General features: G+C 42.2%; 1 protein-coding gene across 6 annotated transcripts in view; it reads left to right on the top strand.

Moving 5' to 3' along the window:
* Nucleotides 1–19109, top strand: part of TBXAS1 (thromboxane A synthase 1) — a 345665-nt gene that overhangs the window by 322149 nt on the left and 4407 nt on the right. For all 6 annotated transcript variants that reach the window (XM_075939406.2, XM_075939367.2, XM_075939378.2 and 3 more), the window contains 2 exons: nucleotides 11360–11448; nucleotides 17564–17701. In XM_075939406.2, the coding sequence (XP_075795521.2) occupies nucleotides 11360–11448; nucleotides 17564–17701 (227 nt within the window). The remainder of the gene's footprint in view (nucleotides 1–11359; nucleotides 11449–17563; nucleotides 17702–19109) is intronic.

Genomic DNA, 19109 nt, shown 5'->3' with positions numbered 1-19109 from the left:
AGTCAACTATCCAATAAGCCTAGGCTTATTGGGTAGTCGAGTCAACTACATGCATTCCCTGTCCCCTTGCTGCTTCTGTATTGGGGGGAGAGCAGGAGCTGATGTTGGGGGGAGCCAGCTTAAAAGCCAGTTCCCCCAGCACCGTCCCTGTGGTGCAGACAGGGGGGACAGACAGGGGAGGCAGAGGTGCAACAGGGAACCCAGTGCAAGCCGGGACTGAAGAAGTCCCCACTCGTGCTGGGTCCCAACTGCTGTGCCTCTGCCTTTGAAATGTAGCAAGAGCCGCTGGCGGCTATTACTACATTTCAAAAGCAGAGGTGCAATGAGGATAACGAGCGCTCCTCCCCTTTATTGACTAATCGAGTAATCGATGGAAATTCCATCGACTACACGATTAGCCAATTAATCAAAATTTAACATCTCTAGTTCTCACTGGACCTGAAAAATCTAACCCTAAGAGATCGATCTCCACAACAATAATCTCCCGGTAAGTGGAGACAAGTCCTAAACCTTGTGACTGAATTCCCAGTGGGACTTGAAGGTGGTTTTTGAACTGGTTATCCATTAGTGTAAAGGATCTTTTCTGGGATAGAGAAAAAAGATGCAGATGTTCTTTTAAGAACAATTAAAATTCTAGTCAGTATTGATAAATCCTACATTGTTGTGTTATTCTTGGCTTACTTCAACAATATTTTACTGAATTTTTCAGATTTTCAATGAAATCTTGAAAAAAGTTCAGCAGAAAATGTTTTCACACATTTTGTTGAAAAATATGTTTTTGTCTAAAAGTGTTTTGATGAGCTCTATGAGGCAACAAGTGAGAGAAATTTTTAAAAATAGCCTTTATTTGGGAAAACACGTGCTAGTACTTTCTTGAATAGTAACCCTTTCTTGCGTTAGGGGCAGTGCGAAGGGGAAGGAAGGACAAGGGTTACAGTGATAAGATTGTGCAAATTGCCATAGTAATTGAATTTATTGTGTATTTTAAAACAATATATTCGAAAAACATTTCCTCTTTTGGGCCCTGACCCTACAGTATAGATGTTGCTGTGAGTTTTCCCATTGACTTCAATGGAAGCAGGATCAAGCCCTTACATTCCTGTTAGGCACTGGGTTCAGGGCTCTGTATCAAGAAATGCCTGAAATGCCAAAGAGTATGCAATTCTCTGCTTTGCTTTAGGTATGTGTGGCATCATGACCTCTGCAAAGACAAACACAAGGCCCTGATTTAGCATGTTTGCAGCTAAAACACAAAGACCCTTTCTGTCTGCATTTCAGAGGTATTTAAGTGCTAAGCACTATTATTATTATTTTATATCATTTTAAGGCTACTCATTCATAGCCAAGTTCTGCCTGCTTTAATCATGCAAGTTACTCTGTTGAAGTCAATGGGGGCTCTGTCTGCTCAAAGCCTCTGAAAATCAGGCCACTAATTTAGTTGTCTAAATTTGGACTTAGACAGATAAGTTTGAAAATGTTGGCCTCAGCTTTCCTGTATCCCACTTTTTATATCTATATATGGGGATATTTACCCGCAGAACCTCACATATATGAGGGAGGATTACTAACTATTTAATGTTTGTTAAACACTTTGTATTTCTGTAGTATCTTCCTCCTGATGTTTTCAAAGTAGTAGTATTCAACATTCATTACTGTATTTCAGCTTAGTGCTTATAAAGCGGCTCTGAAGGCATCAGGCACTACCGACCTGTGAACTACCATGAAAACTGCCCTAGATTTGTCAAAGTGAATGATAATTACACTGAGTGATGGGGAATCTTATATTATTTTTTTACTGTGATTATTAGCCTACTTATACTAAGTCACAAAAGTCTTTCCTTAGTGGAAAGACTCCCAGGGAAGTCATTGTATCAGGCTCATAATTTAGAATCTACATTTACCAATTTTAAAACATTTTTTTAAAAAGGCATTTCATGCTTCTTAAAGGTTAGACTGTTCACTCTATGGTGTATTTAATCATGCTGCATACACAGGGCAATGTTATCTCTTAGTCCATAGGGCTGCATAGCATACCAAGCCACAAATATGAGGAAAGATTGGGGAGAACCAACCCATGTGATGTTCTCTATTTGTAGCATGGAAATTCACCCTGATCTCTTTTAATATAAACATAAATGTGAGGAAATGAACATTTGATTAAACTAAACACACACATAGGCCCTTTACATCCAAGGTCCTAATTTAAAGCACAGTCACCTCTATACAGAAAGGAGCAGCTGGAGGAGGAATCATTTAATTTAATCATCTAGCTCTTATGTGATGCCCTGAATGTTTGCTGAGAGAAGGAGAGAAAAAACCCTCCTCTTTATTCTAGTAAACACTATGGAACTTTTCCATTGCAGGAAAGATTAAGTCCTGCATGAACTACAGTGCTTAATGTGCTTTAGACTGATGACATGCCCTTTGGACAGACCCACCCGTTTTGTAATTTGCTCATTGAGCCTTTTGGACCTCTGGCAGCCCTTTCTCCTGTTTTATTTCCTCTCTGCCTCCCTCCTGCTGGGACACTTCACCATTCAGAATTTCTGCCACCCAAGTAGAAATGTTGATAGCGTCAGACAAGCTTAGCAAGAAAGGCTTAATCTCTGCAGATTTTGGCAAGCCCAGAGAGAGAACTGAAATGACTTCCCAGGGTGTGAGACTGTTTTAAGGATTCCAGAAATGGCCTATCCCTGTACTCTATCGCCTTGACCCAGTGCAAGCATAATGGCCATGGTTCTCCTCAAATGTTCAGCTAGCTGGAATTCAACAATTTTTCTAGGAGTAAAGGAAACAGTTAATGGAGAAGAACTGTTCTCCCTCAGTACCCCCAAGGGGGGAAACACTGCCAGGGGTCAGAAGACAAATTCTAAAACCCGTTTGGGTGGGCACTCTCCAAATCCTGCCCCTCTTCCATGGCTGTGTAAGATTCCAGAAACAGCAGAATCTCAATCTCAATCTCTCTCGGTATTCAGGCTTAGTACACGGGGAAGTACTTATGCCCAAGAAAGTATTTCTTTCAGACCAAGAGGCTGGTACCTCCTGAAGTTCATGTGTGATTGAAATTGGTTTACAAAATTTCTTTCTCCTCCTTCAGTTTATAACCTGCCTCTGACCTGCAGTAGAATAAACTAATTTAAATATGTGCTCTTCTCTCTTCTGAGCACAGTTTAGACTGTACTTCATTCTGCATTCATTCACCCATAGGTATAGATGGTAAACCAGGTTATGAATTTGTGGCTGTTTCGTTAGAGGCGCATGCATATGTGCTTGCTTTCCCATTACAGGAAAATCTTTGCAACTCATTGAATATTTCCATTTGAACTATCACATTGTGATGACCTTTACAGTACAAAGGCAGCCTGCTGTAGCTAATGCTTCTCCATCCTACATAAAAAAACGGAGTCTTTGGGTCAGAGGAAGGTTTAATTAACTCCAGACGGAGTCAAAGCTACTGTAAATGTACACCTTCTGGCTTCTTTATCAGGAATGCCACAGCAACTCCCGCTGGACTGTCATATAAGCATTTTGGGGGCAGTTCTTCCTTTCACTTATACTAGTGCAACCACAGGGCTTCAGTGGATTTATACATGTAGCTGAGAGAATTTGACTGTTAGGGTGTGTCTAGACTACTGAGTTTTGTCGACAAAACTATACCTGCGTCTACACTACTGCTGAGCTCTGTCGACATAACGTCGACAGAACTCAGCAGTTTTGTCGACGCTGGTAAACCTCATTTTACGAGGCATAACACCTTCTGTCGACAGAGTTCTGTCGACAGAAGGTGTTATTGCCTGTAGAGTTGCGTCTAGACTACAGGGTTTTGTCGACAAAGCAGCTTGCTTTGTCGACAGAACTGAATGTGTCCAGACGCTCTATGTCGACAGAAGTTTTGTCGACAGTATCTGTCGACAAAACTTCCGTCGACAAAACCCTGTAGTCTAGACGTACCCTTAGACACCCGTTCACTTTTCAGTGTATAACATATGTGCCAACCATACACATCATCTCTGAATATGGTCCACTGCATCTGCATCTGAGCAGGCCTATGGCAGTGTAACTCACGTGACAATGAATGCAAAGAGGAGCCTAGCAAAGAGAGCAACTAAAACTAGAGTGAAAGAAGATGTGAATTATGGTAGGCCACAGCTTGTTTTCAGCAACACCTTTTTAAACTTTCTTCTAGCTCTTTGAAATGTTTACTTCCTCACACTTTTACCCAGTTACTGATGTGTAATTGACTCTAAGAAGTAAGCATAAGGGTAAAAGCTAGAAGCTGGGTCTGGACAACAGGAGAGGGATTACTTCATAATTGCCTGTTAACTCCCTGAATCTGGCACCGGCCACTGGTGGCAGACAGGATACTGGGCTAGATGGACCATTGTTCTGATCCAGTATAGCCATTTGTATGTTCTTAATCACTATTTTTAATGCTTTGCATTTTGTTATGACTGTTTTTGACTTTAACATCTCTACATCACAGCATAAATCAGAAGTCCAGCCTGAAATCATGTGTTCTATGACAGATGGAATGTACTGGATGGAGGCAAGAATGCCTATGGCAGTCATTACACTCTGAATCGCTTTGTTTGCTGCATAGAGTTCTTCAGTGCTAAACTGTAGCTGTAATGAAGCAAATATTTTTTTTTCTCCTCCCACAAAAGTATTCAGGTAAAGCTGCTGAGTTCTTCCAGGTGGGTGACAGCACATTGAGTCCAGACTCTGTCTGCTGGGAAACCAAATCAAACATTTCTTGCTATGAAGACGTTTTTGTTGCCTTCAGCAAACACTACTGATTGAATTATTTCTGTACAGACCAACTCCCAGGTGGCAGATCTGAGTTTGCAAGGCATAAACATTAAGTTTTCCCTGGTCAAGTCATCCCCAGTTTCACCCGAGACACTGATGTTGGAGGAGGGCTTTGGTGTCGAACTGAACAGACATTCCAGCACTTTGGTATGGCTAGTAAAATCTAGCAAGGGGCAAGCTGCTTCCATCAAGCAAGCAGTTATTAGGCTTGGTCTCAAGAAACTATCTTTGTTCACTAATAGACACACTAAGTGCCATCACATCTCAAGCCATGCCTTTCTTGATAAGGTTATTTAAAAGGTCACAGAGGGGCAGCTCTAATGTTATTGGGGATTCTCAGATTTCTTTGATCCCTGTCAGTCTGGCTTTCAGACTGGGTATGGCACACACATGATTCTGCTGTTGTTAGGGGATAAGCTGCTCCTTGCAGTGTCCAAAGATCCAGTACCCAGGCTGGTTACTTAATCAATTAACAGCCGTTGAGCCATATGATCAAGAAATGTGGTGAGTAGGGTTGCTCTTTGACAAATCCTTGAGGTGGATGCAGGCTTATTGCTTATGTAGCCAAATTTGTCATCCTCTGTCCCCTCTTATACTCGGGGGATGGTAAAGCACTTTGGGCCACATCGCCATCAGTATACTGATGACTTATAGATCGATGTCTCTTTTTGATCTGACCCAGATGATGCAGTCTCCTGGCTGTCCCAGGATCTGACAGAGAGGGGCATTTGGGTAAACAGAAGATGACTCCAATTCATTCCCAATAAGATGGAGAGGGTACTGCTAGGGATGGGAAACCTGTACAACCTATGCAAGGGCTGCATTTGCCCCCTCAGTGTAGGGTGTCTCCCCCCTTCTTCCTTTGTCACATAGCTGCTTTTTGGTAGTGCTTCCCTAGCTATTTACTGCTGGTTCTACAGTGCTGGTGGACAGAACCACCATTTTGTTAGCCACATGTCGCCTGGCCTCTCTGATGTGAACCTTATAACAGTTGTGCATGCCCTACTTCTGGGGGCGTTCTGTGCCAAAAATAAATTCTGACACAGTGTTTTAAATTCTGCTCATTTTATTTGTCAAAATAACACTACTTATAGAGTTGCCAGGTGTCTGGGTTTTGACCAGAACACTCATTCGAAAAGGGACCCTGGCAGCTCTGGTCTTCACTCTGGAAGACTTCCAGTTCAATTCCCAGAAATCCAATTTACTCTGTATATTTTGTTGCATACATTTCCGATTTTAGTTTTTGTTCCTGTCCCAAGTATTGCTAAGACAATTGAGATCAACTGGTGGGCTTTGTTCACAGAACTGTACCCAGATTTGGTTCTCTAGTTTGAAAATAGTGCATTTCCAATGGAGGCCCCTTAATTTTGAAGATAATTTGCTTTATATCAACAATCTGACTAGATGCCATGTGTATGCACATGAGAAAATGTCATTGTGGTTCCTTGTGGGGCAAAGTTTATTTATTCTGATATAGCTATACATAAATAATTAGACAATAAAACCAGACCTGCCAAAAGGGTGCAGAGGAGGTAACTGCCCAGAACCCCAGTGATTTAAAATGGCCTGGGGTGCCCGGCACCTTTAAATCACCCAGGTGGCAAACACAGCTGGGCGGGCATATGGAAGCCCTGGCCATGCTGGAAGAGCACACCCAGCAGCTTGCTTGGCACCAGAAGCACAGCCAGTAGTTCACTGTGCACCAGCCCAGCACAGGTGTAGCACCACCCCAAGTGCCAGGTGGACCACCTCTTCTTGAGCACGGCTTGTGGGTGTGTGGGGGCCCATTGACTGTTCTGCACAGAGGCTTGGAATTGCTGTTGGTGGGCCTGAATACAATACTATGAACAATACATACAATAGTAATAAATACTATAAAGAGCATGTACTAAGAGTGAGTGAGTAGAGCCACAGTGATTTACATGAGCTAAGGTTTAGCCATTAGTTCCTTATGAATATATCTCATAAAAATACAGTAGGCACTAACAGGACCGTTATTTGTCTGGCTCAACAAAGAGGCCAAGCACTGAGTGAATACTGATGACTGAATTACTCGCTCACAACTAGAGTGATCTTTCCAAGACATGCTGGACACACATTGGTAGGACAGCATGAGGAAAACTTGTACTTCATCTTCTTGCTTGTGTTGACAAAGAGAAGACTTGAGTTTCCACTGCTGTTAACCTGTTTTTTAAAACCAGTGTGAAATTCCCTTTCAATTTGTTTTTTCCCAAATCCTGTTAATTGAATTGTATCCATTTGTCCAAAGATTAGAATTGCTGATCCATAGGCAAGGAATCTCTTTGTTTTTGCTCCTATTTAGGAATCCCTACTGCTATGATGACTGCATGTTTGCATTGCCATTAGGAAGATATTTACTGAGGAATTTATTTTATCTAGTAGCATTCACCTCAACCAATCCTGTGAGGTTCAGTCCCTATCCTGAGTATCTTACAATCAAGTGAGACAGGTTATGGGGTGAGTTCATGGATCCTCTGTTATGTCCATGTGAAGCTCCACTTTCTGGCCATAGAAAAAGGGTTGAAAAGCCATAAGAAAAGAAGATGGAAACATTTGTTGCCCATAAACCAGAAAAAATGAGCCAGTAAAATATGCCCCAAAATACCTCAATGGATAAAGTTAGTAAGGAAAAGATATAAAAACTCTGTGAAAACTATTGAAGTACAAGGCAATGTAAATCTTCGTATAAAGCAGTGGAGTGGTCCCAATATTTAAATATTGGATATTTTATTACATGTGCTGTGGTGCCTCCTTTTTTCCTGCATTCTCCAAAAAAGAGTCTATTTCTGGGCTAAAACATAGCACTGAGTAACATTTAATGAACTGATGCCTCTTTGAGAATGCTGTAATTAAGGATATTTGGAGAGAAAAGCATATTTCAATGTATTTGAAATACAGTGGGCTAAAAAAGAGGGAGACGAAAAACAAATGGAAAATATTTTGTTAAAATATCAGGAACGTCCCTGCCCCCTGCAAACAGGGATGTTTGGCTTGTGTGTATGACACTTCACCCAGGATCAGAATTACTTTGAAGTTTGAAGCGTGAAAATGCCAACAATTATGTAGCATTTGTCATGTGAATTCACTGAAATGCAAGTGCTCACACTTTCTTGCTGTTGGCCTGGGTCTTTTTTTCTTATATAAACTAGGGCTGTTCAACATCAGTTAATTGAATAGTTGATTAAGCTCATTCATTCTTATCGGTTACTCAACTATTCTATAGTCCCCAGGCATGGGGTGGGCTGGCAGCCAGTGCGCTCTGGCCCTACTCCTGAGGAGGCCCCTGCCACTCCTTGCTGCTGCTTCTGTATCAGAGGCAGGAGGGTGGAGTACTAGGAGGGAGCTGGTCTGCCAGGGGAGCCAGTTTAAAAAACAGCTCCCCCTAGTGGACTTGCTGCCTGTCACCCCATGCTGCTGCCTCTGATACAGAGGCAGCAGTGCAGGGTGGCAGCAGCCCCTCTCTGGGGGTGTCAGCACTCCTGAAGCCAGTGCGAGCCAGAACTGAGCTGGGCTGCCTGCCCACCTGGCTCCTAATACACTTTAAATGTAGAGCTGCAATAGAGGTAGGTCCCAGACCTGGCGCAAGCCAGGACTGAGTTGGGCTGATGGCCATCCAGCTAAAAAATTTACTGGCATGGGGGGTAGGAGGGAAATGCGTAGTCTATAGCATTAACCAATAAGCTATATTATTACATCCCTAATATACACAAAAACAATTTTCTTCCACTGAAAATGTTTGTTTTATTTACCAGTATTTTGCTTTCTAGATTTTTATTCCCTACAGAGACTGAAACTATTTGAAATAGTAAAACGAGTTTTCATAATTTAATAGTATTTATTTATGAAAAATTTGGATTAATGCTTACTACTTATATCAGGTTACCTTATTATGTTAATTAATGGCTACAGAAGTAAACAAGGAGCTCACAGGAGGGCCACCATAGACTGAGGATGCCTCTAGAAGTTCAAACCAACCGAATTCGCTTTGGGCTAAATTCTGTGCTCACCCAAAATATCCATTGAAATCAGTGGGAGATTTAAGTGTGCAAGGAATGCAGGAAGAGGGCTAGTGTGCTTACCTATTTATTTATTTTTTTAAATAGAATTGTGTGGAAAACACAGGGGAAACATTAGTTTTAAGGGACAGAGACATAAAGTCTTTGATAGAAAACCATGCACATTACATAATATATTCAAAGCCCTTTGTGTTTGATTTGCATTTTGTTAAAATATTCCCCAGATTTTATTGCAAAAATTAAAAAACAGGTGGAATTATATTTACAATTTTTAGGTAAATATTAAGGTTAATATCAGGGAGCAAAAGGACAAGAAAACCCAACTAGTAGAAAAAGGAATATGAATGTAAAAGCAGTTTCATACTATGGTTTAGTGTAGGGCTACTCGGCTTGCAGGCCACATGCGACCCACGGCCCGTTTGTTTGTAGCCTGCCATGTAGTTTGGGTTGATATGCGCTTTAGTAGTTAAATTCCTGGACTGTTGTGAAGCCTAAACAAAAAAGTAGCCACTATAATAGTCTTCTGTTGATATGCGTTTTAGTATATACATTCCTGGACTGTCATTGCTCATTAAAAGTTCTGTTATAAGGGTAGAAATCAGGTAAATAGTGCATTTTATTAACATCAGCAGAACGGACTTAAATGGGGCTTAATCTTTGTATCATGCCTATCAGTGTGAGAGAAGCTATTTCATATATATTTGCATGTCTATGCAACCACACTTAAATTGCGGCCCTCAGCACGTGCTGTAAGTGTCACTGTGGCGCCTGGTGCTTCCAACGTTCAATAGTCCTGGTTTAGTGTTACAAAGGCACCATCTACTTATGCTGCCTGTTTTGCTTCTGGGCCCCCTCCGGAAGGAGAAATGTCAGCTTGGTTATTTAGGTCAGTTAGGTTACCAAGCCTCCATCTCTCCTTCTGAAGAGTGGAGCCCAGTGTCTTCCCAGGTTATAAAGCCACATCCAAAACTCGGGAGATAGTAGAAACCAAATACTAGCTTTAGTGAAACCTGGGGATTTTTCAGTAAACATAATAAAACCTAAAAAGAAAGGGCCTTAACTGTGTGTGTGTGTGTGTGTGTGTGTGTGTGTGTGTGTAGGACTCTTTGCATAATCAGAGAGAGGAAGGATGATCTAGTGGCGAAGGCAGTAACCTTGGACTCAGAATATCTGAGTTAATTTCCAGGCTCTGCCATGGACTTCATGTGTGACCTTGGGCAAGTCATTTAACCTCTCTGTGCCTCTATTATTTCTCTGAAAAAATGGGGCTAATAATACTCCTTTCTTCCCATCCTTTGGCTTCTCTGTTAAAATGGTTAGCACTTGCTGTCTGGTTTGCACAGCATCTAGCACAGTGAGACCCCAGTCTTGTTTTGAGGCTGTAGGCACTGTTGTAATACAAATAACAACAATAAATGATTATTGCTGGAGTGACAAAATGCATATTATATTGACTAGGAATGAAACATAAAAGAAGAGTAGTGGCAATGGTGGATTTTAATGTCTTATGTAGGGCTCTCTGCCTCTATTTCCCTTCTGAAAAATTAGAGTGATAGAACTTCTCTCTCTCATAGGAGGATCTGTCAGAATTTATATAGTCCTCGGAAAATCTGACGTGGCACATGCTGCTGTCTTAGCACTGAATAAATGGGATGGTTTAACCTAGCCAGGCATTCTCATTTGATTGTACCTATTATCTGCATACCATCTGGAATTGTTCTTTGCTTAGTATTTTTTGTATGTAACATTCATTTTCTCATGAAAATGCAATAAAATATGCATTATGTATAAAAGCTGATGTAGTTAATGGAGAACGGGCAGAATCCAGTTCCTGCTGTGAACCTCAGAGGCCCCAAATCTTCACAGGTTTAGTCTAGTCTGGCGTAAGCGCCTCTTGCTAGCCTGTCAGATTTTAGAAGAGAGACAAGGCGATCCCAAGTGCTCTCAGCTTTACTGGGGATTTTTTTTAGATGTACTTTCTCTGCCCTCTGCTGACAGAACTGAATAATGGCATGTACAGTTTCCATGAGGTGCGCACTCTATCTCTGTTTTAGGGTTGGAGGTGTGTTACTTGCTCTATTTTTGTCTTTCTTTGATTCTTTGTAGAATGTAAATTCTTCAGGGACAGGGTTGTATTCATTGATATGATGCTTTCTGTCAATTGTATGTACATTTTCAGGGTTATATAACTTAGGGCCAAATCAAGATCTACTACACAAAGAGCAAATAAACTGAGTTTGCACAAGAGATCACCATGGGAGGAAACAGAATTCTCCCATACCCTACCCATTATTATGGTCCATTGGAATAGCACAAGTTGCTGCCATTTGGAAATTTTGTCATAAAGGCCACACTGGGCACATTGTTAGACCGCCTTTGAATGCCACCATCTTGTCCTAGAAACACTCACCACAGAACACCATTCCAGAGTGCATTGGTAGAGTCTCAAAGATGGCTTCTCCAGAGCTCCAGCAGTTTCCAGTGCTTAATTATATCTTTCTTCCTTTCTCCAGGATATCCCCGACTACCAAAATGTCCGAGAGCTCCCTTACCTGGATATGGTGATTGCAGAGACATTGCGCATGTACCCACCTGCATTCAGGTATACCTTTCCTTCTGGCTCCTAGAGAGCATAACATTAGATAAATATAGTTGAAATCTGTCTGGAAGCCTCATGCTTTTTGTCCTCCATGTAGCTCTCAGTTTGCTTGTGCACTTGAGAGGTACAGTAGGCCCAAATGAACGAAAACAACTGGCTAATGCTGGTCTACTTGGTGCAGCCTTTACAAAGCCAGCTGGTCAGGAGTCCCTTTTCATGCCTTTCTTTGAGTCCCCCAAGCCCAGGAGATGCAGTATCTTTGAAACAGAGTAGCCTTAGGAAGTCAGATGGCCCTTCTTTGCTCCACTTCAGAGATCTGCTCACTTCAGAATTTATGTAGACCACAGGCTGAATAGGCCAGTTATTCCATTAAATCCCTGATCTCCTGGGCTGTGTCTACATTGGCCCCTATTCCGTAATAGGGATGCTAATGTAGCACTTGGGAATAGGCAAATCCGCTGGGGATTTAAATATTCCCCGCGGCATTTGCATTTTCATGGCTGCTGCTTTTTTCCGGCTTGTAGATAAGCCAGAGAAAAGCGCCAGTCTGGACGCGATCCTCCGGAAAATAAGCTCTTTTCCGGAGGATCTCTTATTCCCACTTGAATTTTCCAGAGGATCGCGTCCAGACTGGCGCTTTTCTCCGGCTTATCTACAAGCCAGAAAAAAGTGGCAGCCATGAAAATGCAAATGCCGTGGGGGATATTTAAATCCCCCGCGGATTTGCCTATTCCCAAGTGCTACATTAGCATCCCTATTACGGAATAGGGGCCAATGTAGACGTAGCCCTGAAGATTTTGCACATCCCTTGCTGCATTCAAAAACATGAATTGTACTCTATGCTATATATAGCTCATTCTATAGTATAATAGTCTGCCCTTATACGGTACTATACTGTTATAGCTGATTCTAATGACCCCATGTAGTGAGTATTAGAAACTTTCCTTAAACTGATATTAAAATAATTTCTCAGAGCTTAGTAGCGTTTACTTCAAAAAGGTAGAGGAGATGAAAGAAATTAGCAAACGTGTAAGATCATAAAGCTGTAACAGAACACAAGACTCAGCTCTTAGGGTGGGATTTTCAAACTGGCATTGGCTTCACTCTGCTTCTGTTGAAGTCAGTGGTAAAACTCCCCTGGATTTCAGTGGTAGCAGACTTAGGCCAATGCTGACCACTTTGGAAAATCTTACTCTCCAGTAATAAGTACCTTAAAATAAAATAACTGAAAATCAACACCCCTCTTTTACTTACCTCCAAGATTTAAGGGCAGGGTCTTCCAAGATTTTGTGTAGAGTTACACTGGGTGTAAGAATGAATTATGCTTGCTCATAAATAACATTTTACTCTGAAAACCATGGGTATATAAATAGAAGTTCTCATGCCTGTTAACCATCAGGGACATTTGAATTTCAACTCCACCTGAAACACTAGGAAACGTTTGTCAGATGGGAAACAGAATTAGAAGAGAGAGAAAATATTTTGAAGCTTCCACTGGAGTCATTTGTGGTTGCTATTAATCTCTATTTAAGGCCCAGTGCATTGGACAGATACAAGATACATAAAACAAGAATAGTGCTGTATTCCAGAATACAAAGAAATAGTGAAAATTCAGTAGCAAACAAAATAATGTTACTATCATGAGAGAGATTTAAAAACAAGCTGAATAAATAGAAAACTTCATTCTGCAGGAACTGGTAGTTCAGTAAATTTCACCAAGATCCTATAACACTTTTCAGCAAAAAGCAGGAATTGACAATACTTTTCTCCAGGTTTTGATTCTTAGTTATCTATTTTTTTTGTTTAATTTTGTGTGTGAGAGCATAATGCTGTGAATAGTGCCAGTGTCAGTCCTAGAGACTGAAATCTTCCACTAAATAGGAACAGTGCCCACACAGTAATCATACATATAACCCCCAAAACGAGGTCACTACTGGTCTGGAGGAAGCACTATTTAGGGATGAGAAACAGTTCAGCCTCCAGTGTCCATACAGTATTTGGTTTCTTACTGAGACTGTTCATATATCACTATTTGTATTACTGGCCCCAGTCAAGATCAAGCCCGTATTGTGTTTGGCATTCACACAAATAGTAAAAAACAGTCTTTAATTTGAAAAGCCTACACATTAAGGGTATGTCTACACAACAAAGTTATTTTGGCATAACAGCTATTATTCCAAAATAATTATGCAGGGGGAAGGGATAGCTCAGTGGTTTGAGCATTGGTCTGCTAAACCCCAGAGTTGTGAGTTCAATCCTTGCTGAAGCCATGTAGGGCTGTGGGGCAAAAATTTGTTAGGGATTGTACTTGATCTTGCTGTGAAGGCAGGGGACTGGACTTGATGACCTAAGGTCCCTTCCAGTTCTAGGGAATAGGTAATCTCCATTAATTTTAATTTTTTAATTTTAAATTTTAAAAATTTTACACAGCCATTCCATTATTTCAAAATAATTTCATAATGGGAAGCTTATTCCAAAATCTGTAAACCTCATTTCACAGCTATTTTGAAATAAGGTGTGTGTAGATGCTCCACTGCTATTATTTTGAAATAGAATGGCCCCTTTTTGCAGAAGAGGGGCTAAGTTATTCCTCCCCAGTGTCTCCTGGGGCTCTAAATTGAGGTAGCATGTCCACTTTAGGGAAGCCTGCCTCAAACTAATTTTGAGACACCTATGCGCTTTTGAATTTTTTACCCTTCATCTTTTCAGGCTTGAAATGTAAGTGGTCTTAGGCAGGTAAGTCACTTAAGAGGAAAAATTTGCAAAAGCACCTAAGTGGCTTGTGCAAGTTCACCCAAGCAGTCTGTAACAAAACCAGGAATGAAACCCAGATCTCAAGTGCCAGACTAGAGCTTTAACTAAAAGACCATCCTTTCTCTCAAACAAGGAGCCAGTTCTGGTAGCAGTTTCTGTAATTTCCAGTGGCTAATGAAAGGAGACCATCAAATTAATTTAACATGTAGGATGCCAAACAACCACCAAGTGATGATAATGCACAATAGTATCTAGCTATCTAGCTAGGTGTCTAGATGCTATGTTAATAGAAACTTTACAATGTACTCATGAAAGCCTCCCTTAGAATAACATTATGAGAGGTTGCAAAGTCAAGCTCTCCAGAGTTTGGAAATGCCAGAATTACGTTAACCTTCAATCTGGTCCCCTTATAGGTATCCATTATGATAGTCTGTACTGACATGACCACATGCTATTTTTTCCACAGACCCCCCTCCCCTTCTAGCTTTGGTGCACAAAATAGATGGTGCTCATACAGCTACACTGCCATTTTTTTGCAGAAGAGGATATGCAAATCATGTTTGTATTTGCATATCTTCTTCTGATTCTTTTTGCAGAAGAGGTTTTTCCGATAAAAATCCCCATGTAGATGGGGACATTTGTCGGAAAAAAAACCCTCTTGCACAAGACCCCTTATTCCATGTAAATTGAGATTTACACGGTCTTGCGCAAGAGGTTTATTTTTCTGACAAATGGTCCGGTCTACACAGGGACTTTTATCGGAAAAACCTCTTCCACAAAAAGAATCAGAAGATATGCAAATGCCAGTGCGATTTGCATATCCTCTTCCACCAAAAAATGACAGTGTATCTGTACTGGTGAACAGCTATTCTTTCAACCTCAGGCCTACTCTGTGCTCTGAAAATAGGGTTATTAATTTCCTCATGAGTTTTATTCTGTGAGCTCATCACTATGTAGCTGAGTGATTCACAGACATAAATTAATTAATCTTCCCAGTGCCCCTGTGAAGTGAGGGAGTGGCATTATCCCTATTTTACAGATGGGGAACTGAAGCACAAAAAGATGAAACTCAGGAGCGTGTATTAATTTGCAGTGCCTGAGTGAAACCTGATTTTTCAGAGTATTTAGCATTATACAGCACTTAGTGTAAGAGCCCAGCTCCTATTGGATGTGGTTGCAGCTGAGTGCTCAGCACTTCTGGAGATCAGATTCTGGGATAGCAAGGTGGGGACCCAGAAAAATAAATAAGACAACAATTCAGCTGCCATCTCTGCAAAGTTTGGTATAAGAGTTTGGGAGGCCTGTAGCAGAAGCTACAGCTACGTGGGTTTCATAGGTATTTGCTGAGAGCAGGGGAATGTTGAGGTTTAGACTGGAATCTCTGGTACCACCCGAGTCTCTGGAGGGGTGTGTGTTCTTGTGGGCACAGACTGTTCTGCCCATTTCCCCCCAAAATTGATTCCTTCTGCCCTGTTCCTTCCTCAGTCCTCTCCCTTCCCCATCCCTGACTTCTCATCCCACTTTCAGCCTTCTTACCTAATCCATTCACGTCTCCACTCCCCAGGTTTCTTATCCAAACCCCATCCTCCTTGCCCAGCCAATCATAGTTTCCCCTTCTGATGTCTCTCCCTGCTCCCCCATCACCATTTCCAGTCTCCTTGCCCAGCTAGTCCCACTTTCCCCCCTTGCTTTCCCACCTCCCAGTATTCTTGCCCATCCAGTCCACTACCTCTTCATTTGACCGGTCTCCTACCCTCTCCCTTCAACCACGATTGCCATCCCCTATTGGTTCCAGGTCTCCATTCTCAGTCTCCTCATCCAATTTCATTGTCCCCATCACCAGCTCCTTGTCCCAGTCTCTTTGCCTAGTCAGGCCCAGCTTCCCCCCATACACATAGATTGGTTCCTCATCAGACCTGTGCTCTCCACCCCACGGATTCCCAGTCTCCTTGCCGAGCCTGTTCCCAGACCAATCTCTTTAGTTCGAGTTTCCATTTTCCCTTTTCCTGTCCACCAACCTCCAGTTCCAGTCACTCACTCTCTGCCCCTCAAGGTCCCTTGTCTCAATCTGCTCCCCTCACCACTGCCTCCCCATCTCTGGTCCAGTTTTCATCCCTCTGCTTTCAAGTTAGGATTCATCCCCACTCTCCTTGCCTCAGCCCAACAGGGGGGCACTGAGAGCATCAGAGAAACATGTTCCCAGTGCTGAGTTCCAGTGGCTGGAGCCAGCCTGCAACAGCCCAGAACTCCAGTTGCAGAAAACGTCCTGCCTAGGCCTGGGCTATAGCATAACCATGCAGACAGTCTTTGCAGATATTAGCTGTTAAATGATAACAGATCTCTACTGAGCACTGCAAACTGCTTGTTTTTTCAATGGCTTTTAACTTGGAAACAGTACAGTACAAAGGGCAACCTCTGCCAAATGTCAGTCCCTGCTCCAGAGCATGGGGATGTTAGTGCTTTTCAAAGAAAACACCACCAGAATTTTTTCAGTGAGCAAAAGGATGCATTTTCCCTTACCTTCATTCGCAGAAACAACTAAGCTATTGTAAATCAGCGTGTATAACCCGTGGTTTTTCCTAAATGTGTTAAAAAAAAAAAAAAAAAAAAGTCTAACATAACCCGCAGATGTGTATAGCCCACGGGTTATATATGCTACCTTAAGGTACCTGGTAATTGATGGCCAGCCTGCAGGAGGGGAGCCGCACTCACGTTCAGGCTCGGCACAGCCACAGCCAGGTGCAACCCACCCTCCTCCTGGAGGGGGGAACAGAGAGGGCAGGCGAGAGGGAAACTGCACTCACTCCCAGGCAAGTAAAAATAAACTTGTATACCCCGCAGACATGTATACCCCTCAGGAGGGTTGAGGAGTTTATAAAACTTAGTATAATCCATAGCTTATATGTGCTAAGACAGGGTATGTTGGCTGAAATTTTCAAAAATTCAGTTTGAGGCAGACACCTAATGTAGGAAATTAGATGGTTAAAGTTTGACAAAAAGTTATCAACAAGTAAAAACAGGGTCTCCATAACTGGAAGTGTCAGGCAACCCTAATAATAATGCTACCAGACCCACCTGAAGCAGCAGCAGCAGCAACCAGCTTGAGATGTCTAGCTGGCAGCTTGCAGTCATGGATGCAGATTTCATTTGCAGTGAAAAGTCCATGCTCTCTATTTTTATGGTGAAGATGATTGAAAATGTCCTTTTGTGTCAAGCAACTCTGCTCAGCTACCAATGACCCCCATCTTGCATCCCTAATCACTATAAGACCAAAAGAGCTGCTTTATTCTATGACTGCTTTCAACACCCTGCCTTTGTACTTTTATCCTTATCGAGTGCGGCAAGTGACATTTAACTGTTGCAGGTTCACTCGGGAGACGTTGAGGGACTGCGTAGTGAGGGGCCAGCAAATTCCAGCTGGGGCTATAGTGGAAATTGCAGTTGGACATCTACATTATAACCCTGAGTTCTGGCCAGAACCTGAGAAATTCATCCCTGAAAGGTATGTAAGATAATGCTGGTCATCTCTTGTATCTTTGTCCTTATTTAGATCGCTTTAGAACCGAGACCCGCCTTAAGTGCTATTTCTCATATGGCTAGTAAGTGAGCTGAATGAGAGCAGTTTGCTCCCAAGACTCTGCTCCCATGCGCTGGAAGTGCATTCAGGGATTGGGTATTCAAATGAACACACCTCAAACTCCCATTTGCTGCATAATTCCTGCACCCAACATAGCCACAGCAACTCCTGTTACATGGAACAGGTATCAGAGGGGTAGCCGTGTTAGTCTGAATCTGCAAAAGCGACGAGGAGTCCTGTGGCACCTTATAGACTAACTGAAGTGTAGGAGCATAAGCTTTCGTGGACAAAGACCCACTTCGTCAGATGCATGTAGTGGAAATTTCCAGAGGCAGGAATAAATATGCAGGCCAGGATCAGGCTGGAGATGACGAGGTGGATCCAATCAAGGAGGATGAGGCCCACTTCTAGCAGCTGATCTGGAGATGTGAATTCCAAGAGAGCAGAAGCTGCTTTTGTAGATAAGTTAGACCATATTCAGCCTCACATCCGCCAAAGTAGGTGGCTACAGGTAGATCAGCTTTAAACATGAAGCAATGCCTTGTCTGTGGTTGCCTACCTGGCCTGGGTATTGTCTACCCATTTCTTGTTTAATGGCTGCTATTTGGGCCACTCCTGGCTATAGAAATTCTGAAGCAAAATAGGCTACTTGTATTAATTTGCATGTGATGACCCAGAAAAAAGCAGCCCTTCTTTGAGATGTTAGGACAGTCTGGGTGGGGTGCTAGGTGACTAATCCTGTACCACTGAGAGTTTTGTCTTCAATGGGAGCAGGATGATTTCAAGTTCTTCATTCTGGCTGTGTCTAGACTGCAGGTTTTTTTTGAAAAAAGTAGCCTTTTCTCAAAAAAACTTCACCTGCGTCTAAACTATAGCCGCATTCTTTCGAAATTAAATCGAAAGAACGCGGCTTTTCTTTCAACGGCGGTACTCCTCATTTCACAAGGAAGAACGCCTTTTTTCGAAAGTGCTCTTTCGAAAAAAGGCGTTCTTGAATGCAAACAGGGCTTTTTCTGGGTGCCTGGGTGCTCTCTTTCGAAAAAGCGGCTCACTTTTTCGAAAGAAGAGATTGCAATCTAGATGCTCTTTTTCAAAAGAAGCTTTTTCGAAAGTGTATTTCAAAAAAGCCTCTTTCGAAAGAGGCCTGCAGTCTAGACGTAGCCTCTGTGTACAGGGCAAACTTTCCTATAAAGCTTTTCTCACTTTCATCTTCTGGGTTTTAACTGAGTTCCATGTGTAGAACTGCCTGGAGTAGAGACGGTCCTTTAGCCGCAGAGGTTAGCAAACCAAAAGTGCTCTTGGAATTTTTGCAGCTTCAGTGTTACGTAGAAGC

The sequence above is a fragment of the Pelodiscus sinensis genome, chromosome 1 (genome assembly GCF_052426305.1).
Source record: "Pelodiscus sinensis isolate ZL-2025 chromosome 1, ASM5242630v1, whole genome shotgun sequence".
NCBI classification, from domain to species: Eukaryota; Metazoa; Chordata; order Testudines; family Trionychidae; genus Pelodiscus; species Pelodiscus sinensis.
Note: the sequence above shows the minus strand (reverse complement) of the source record. Positions and strands in the feature narration are given on the sequence as shown.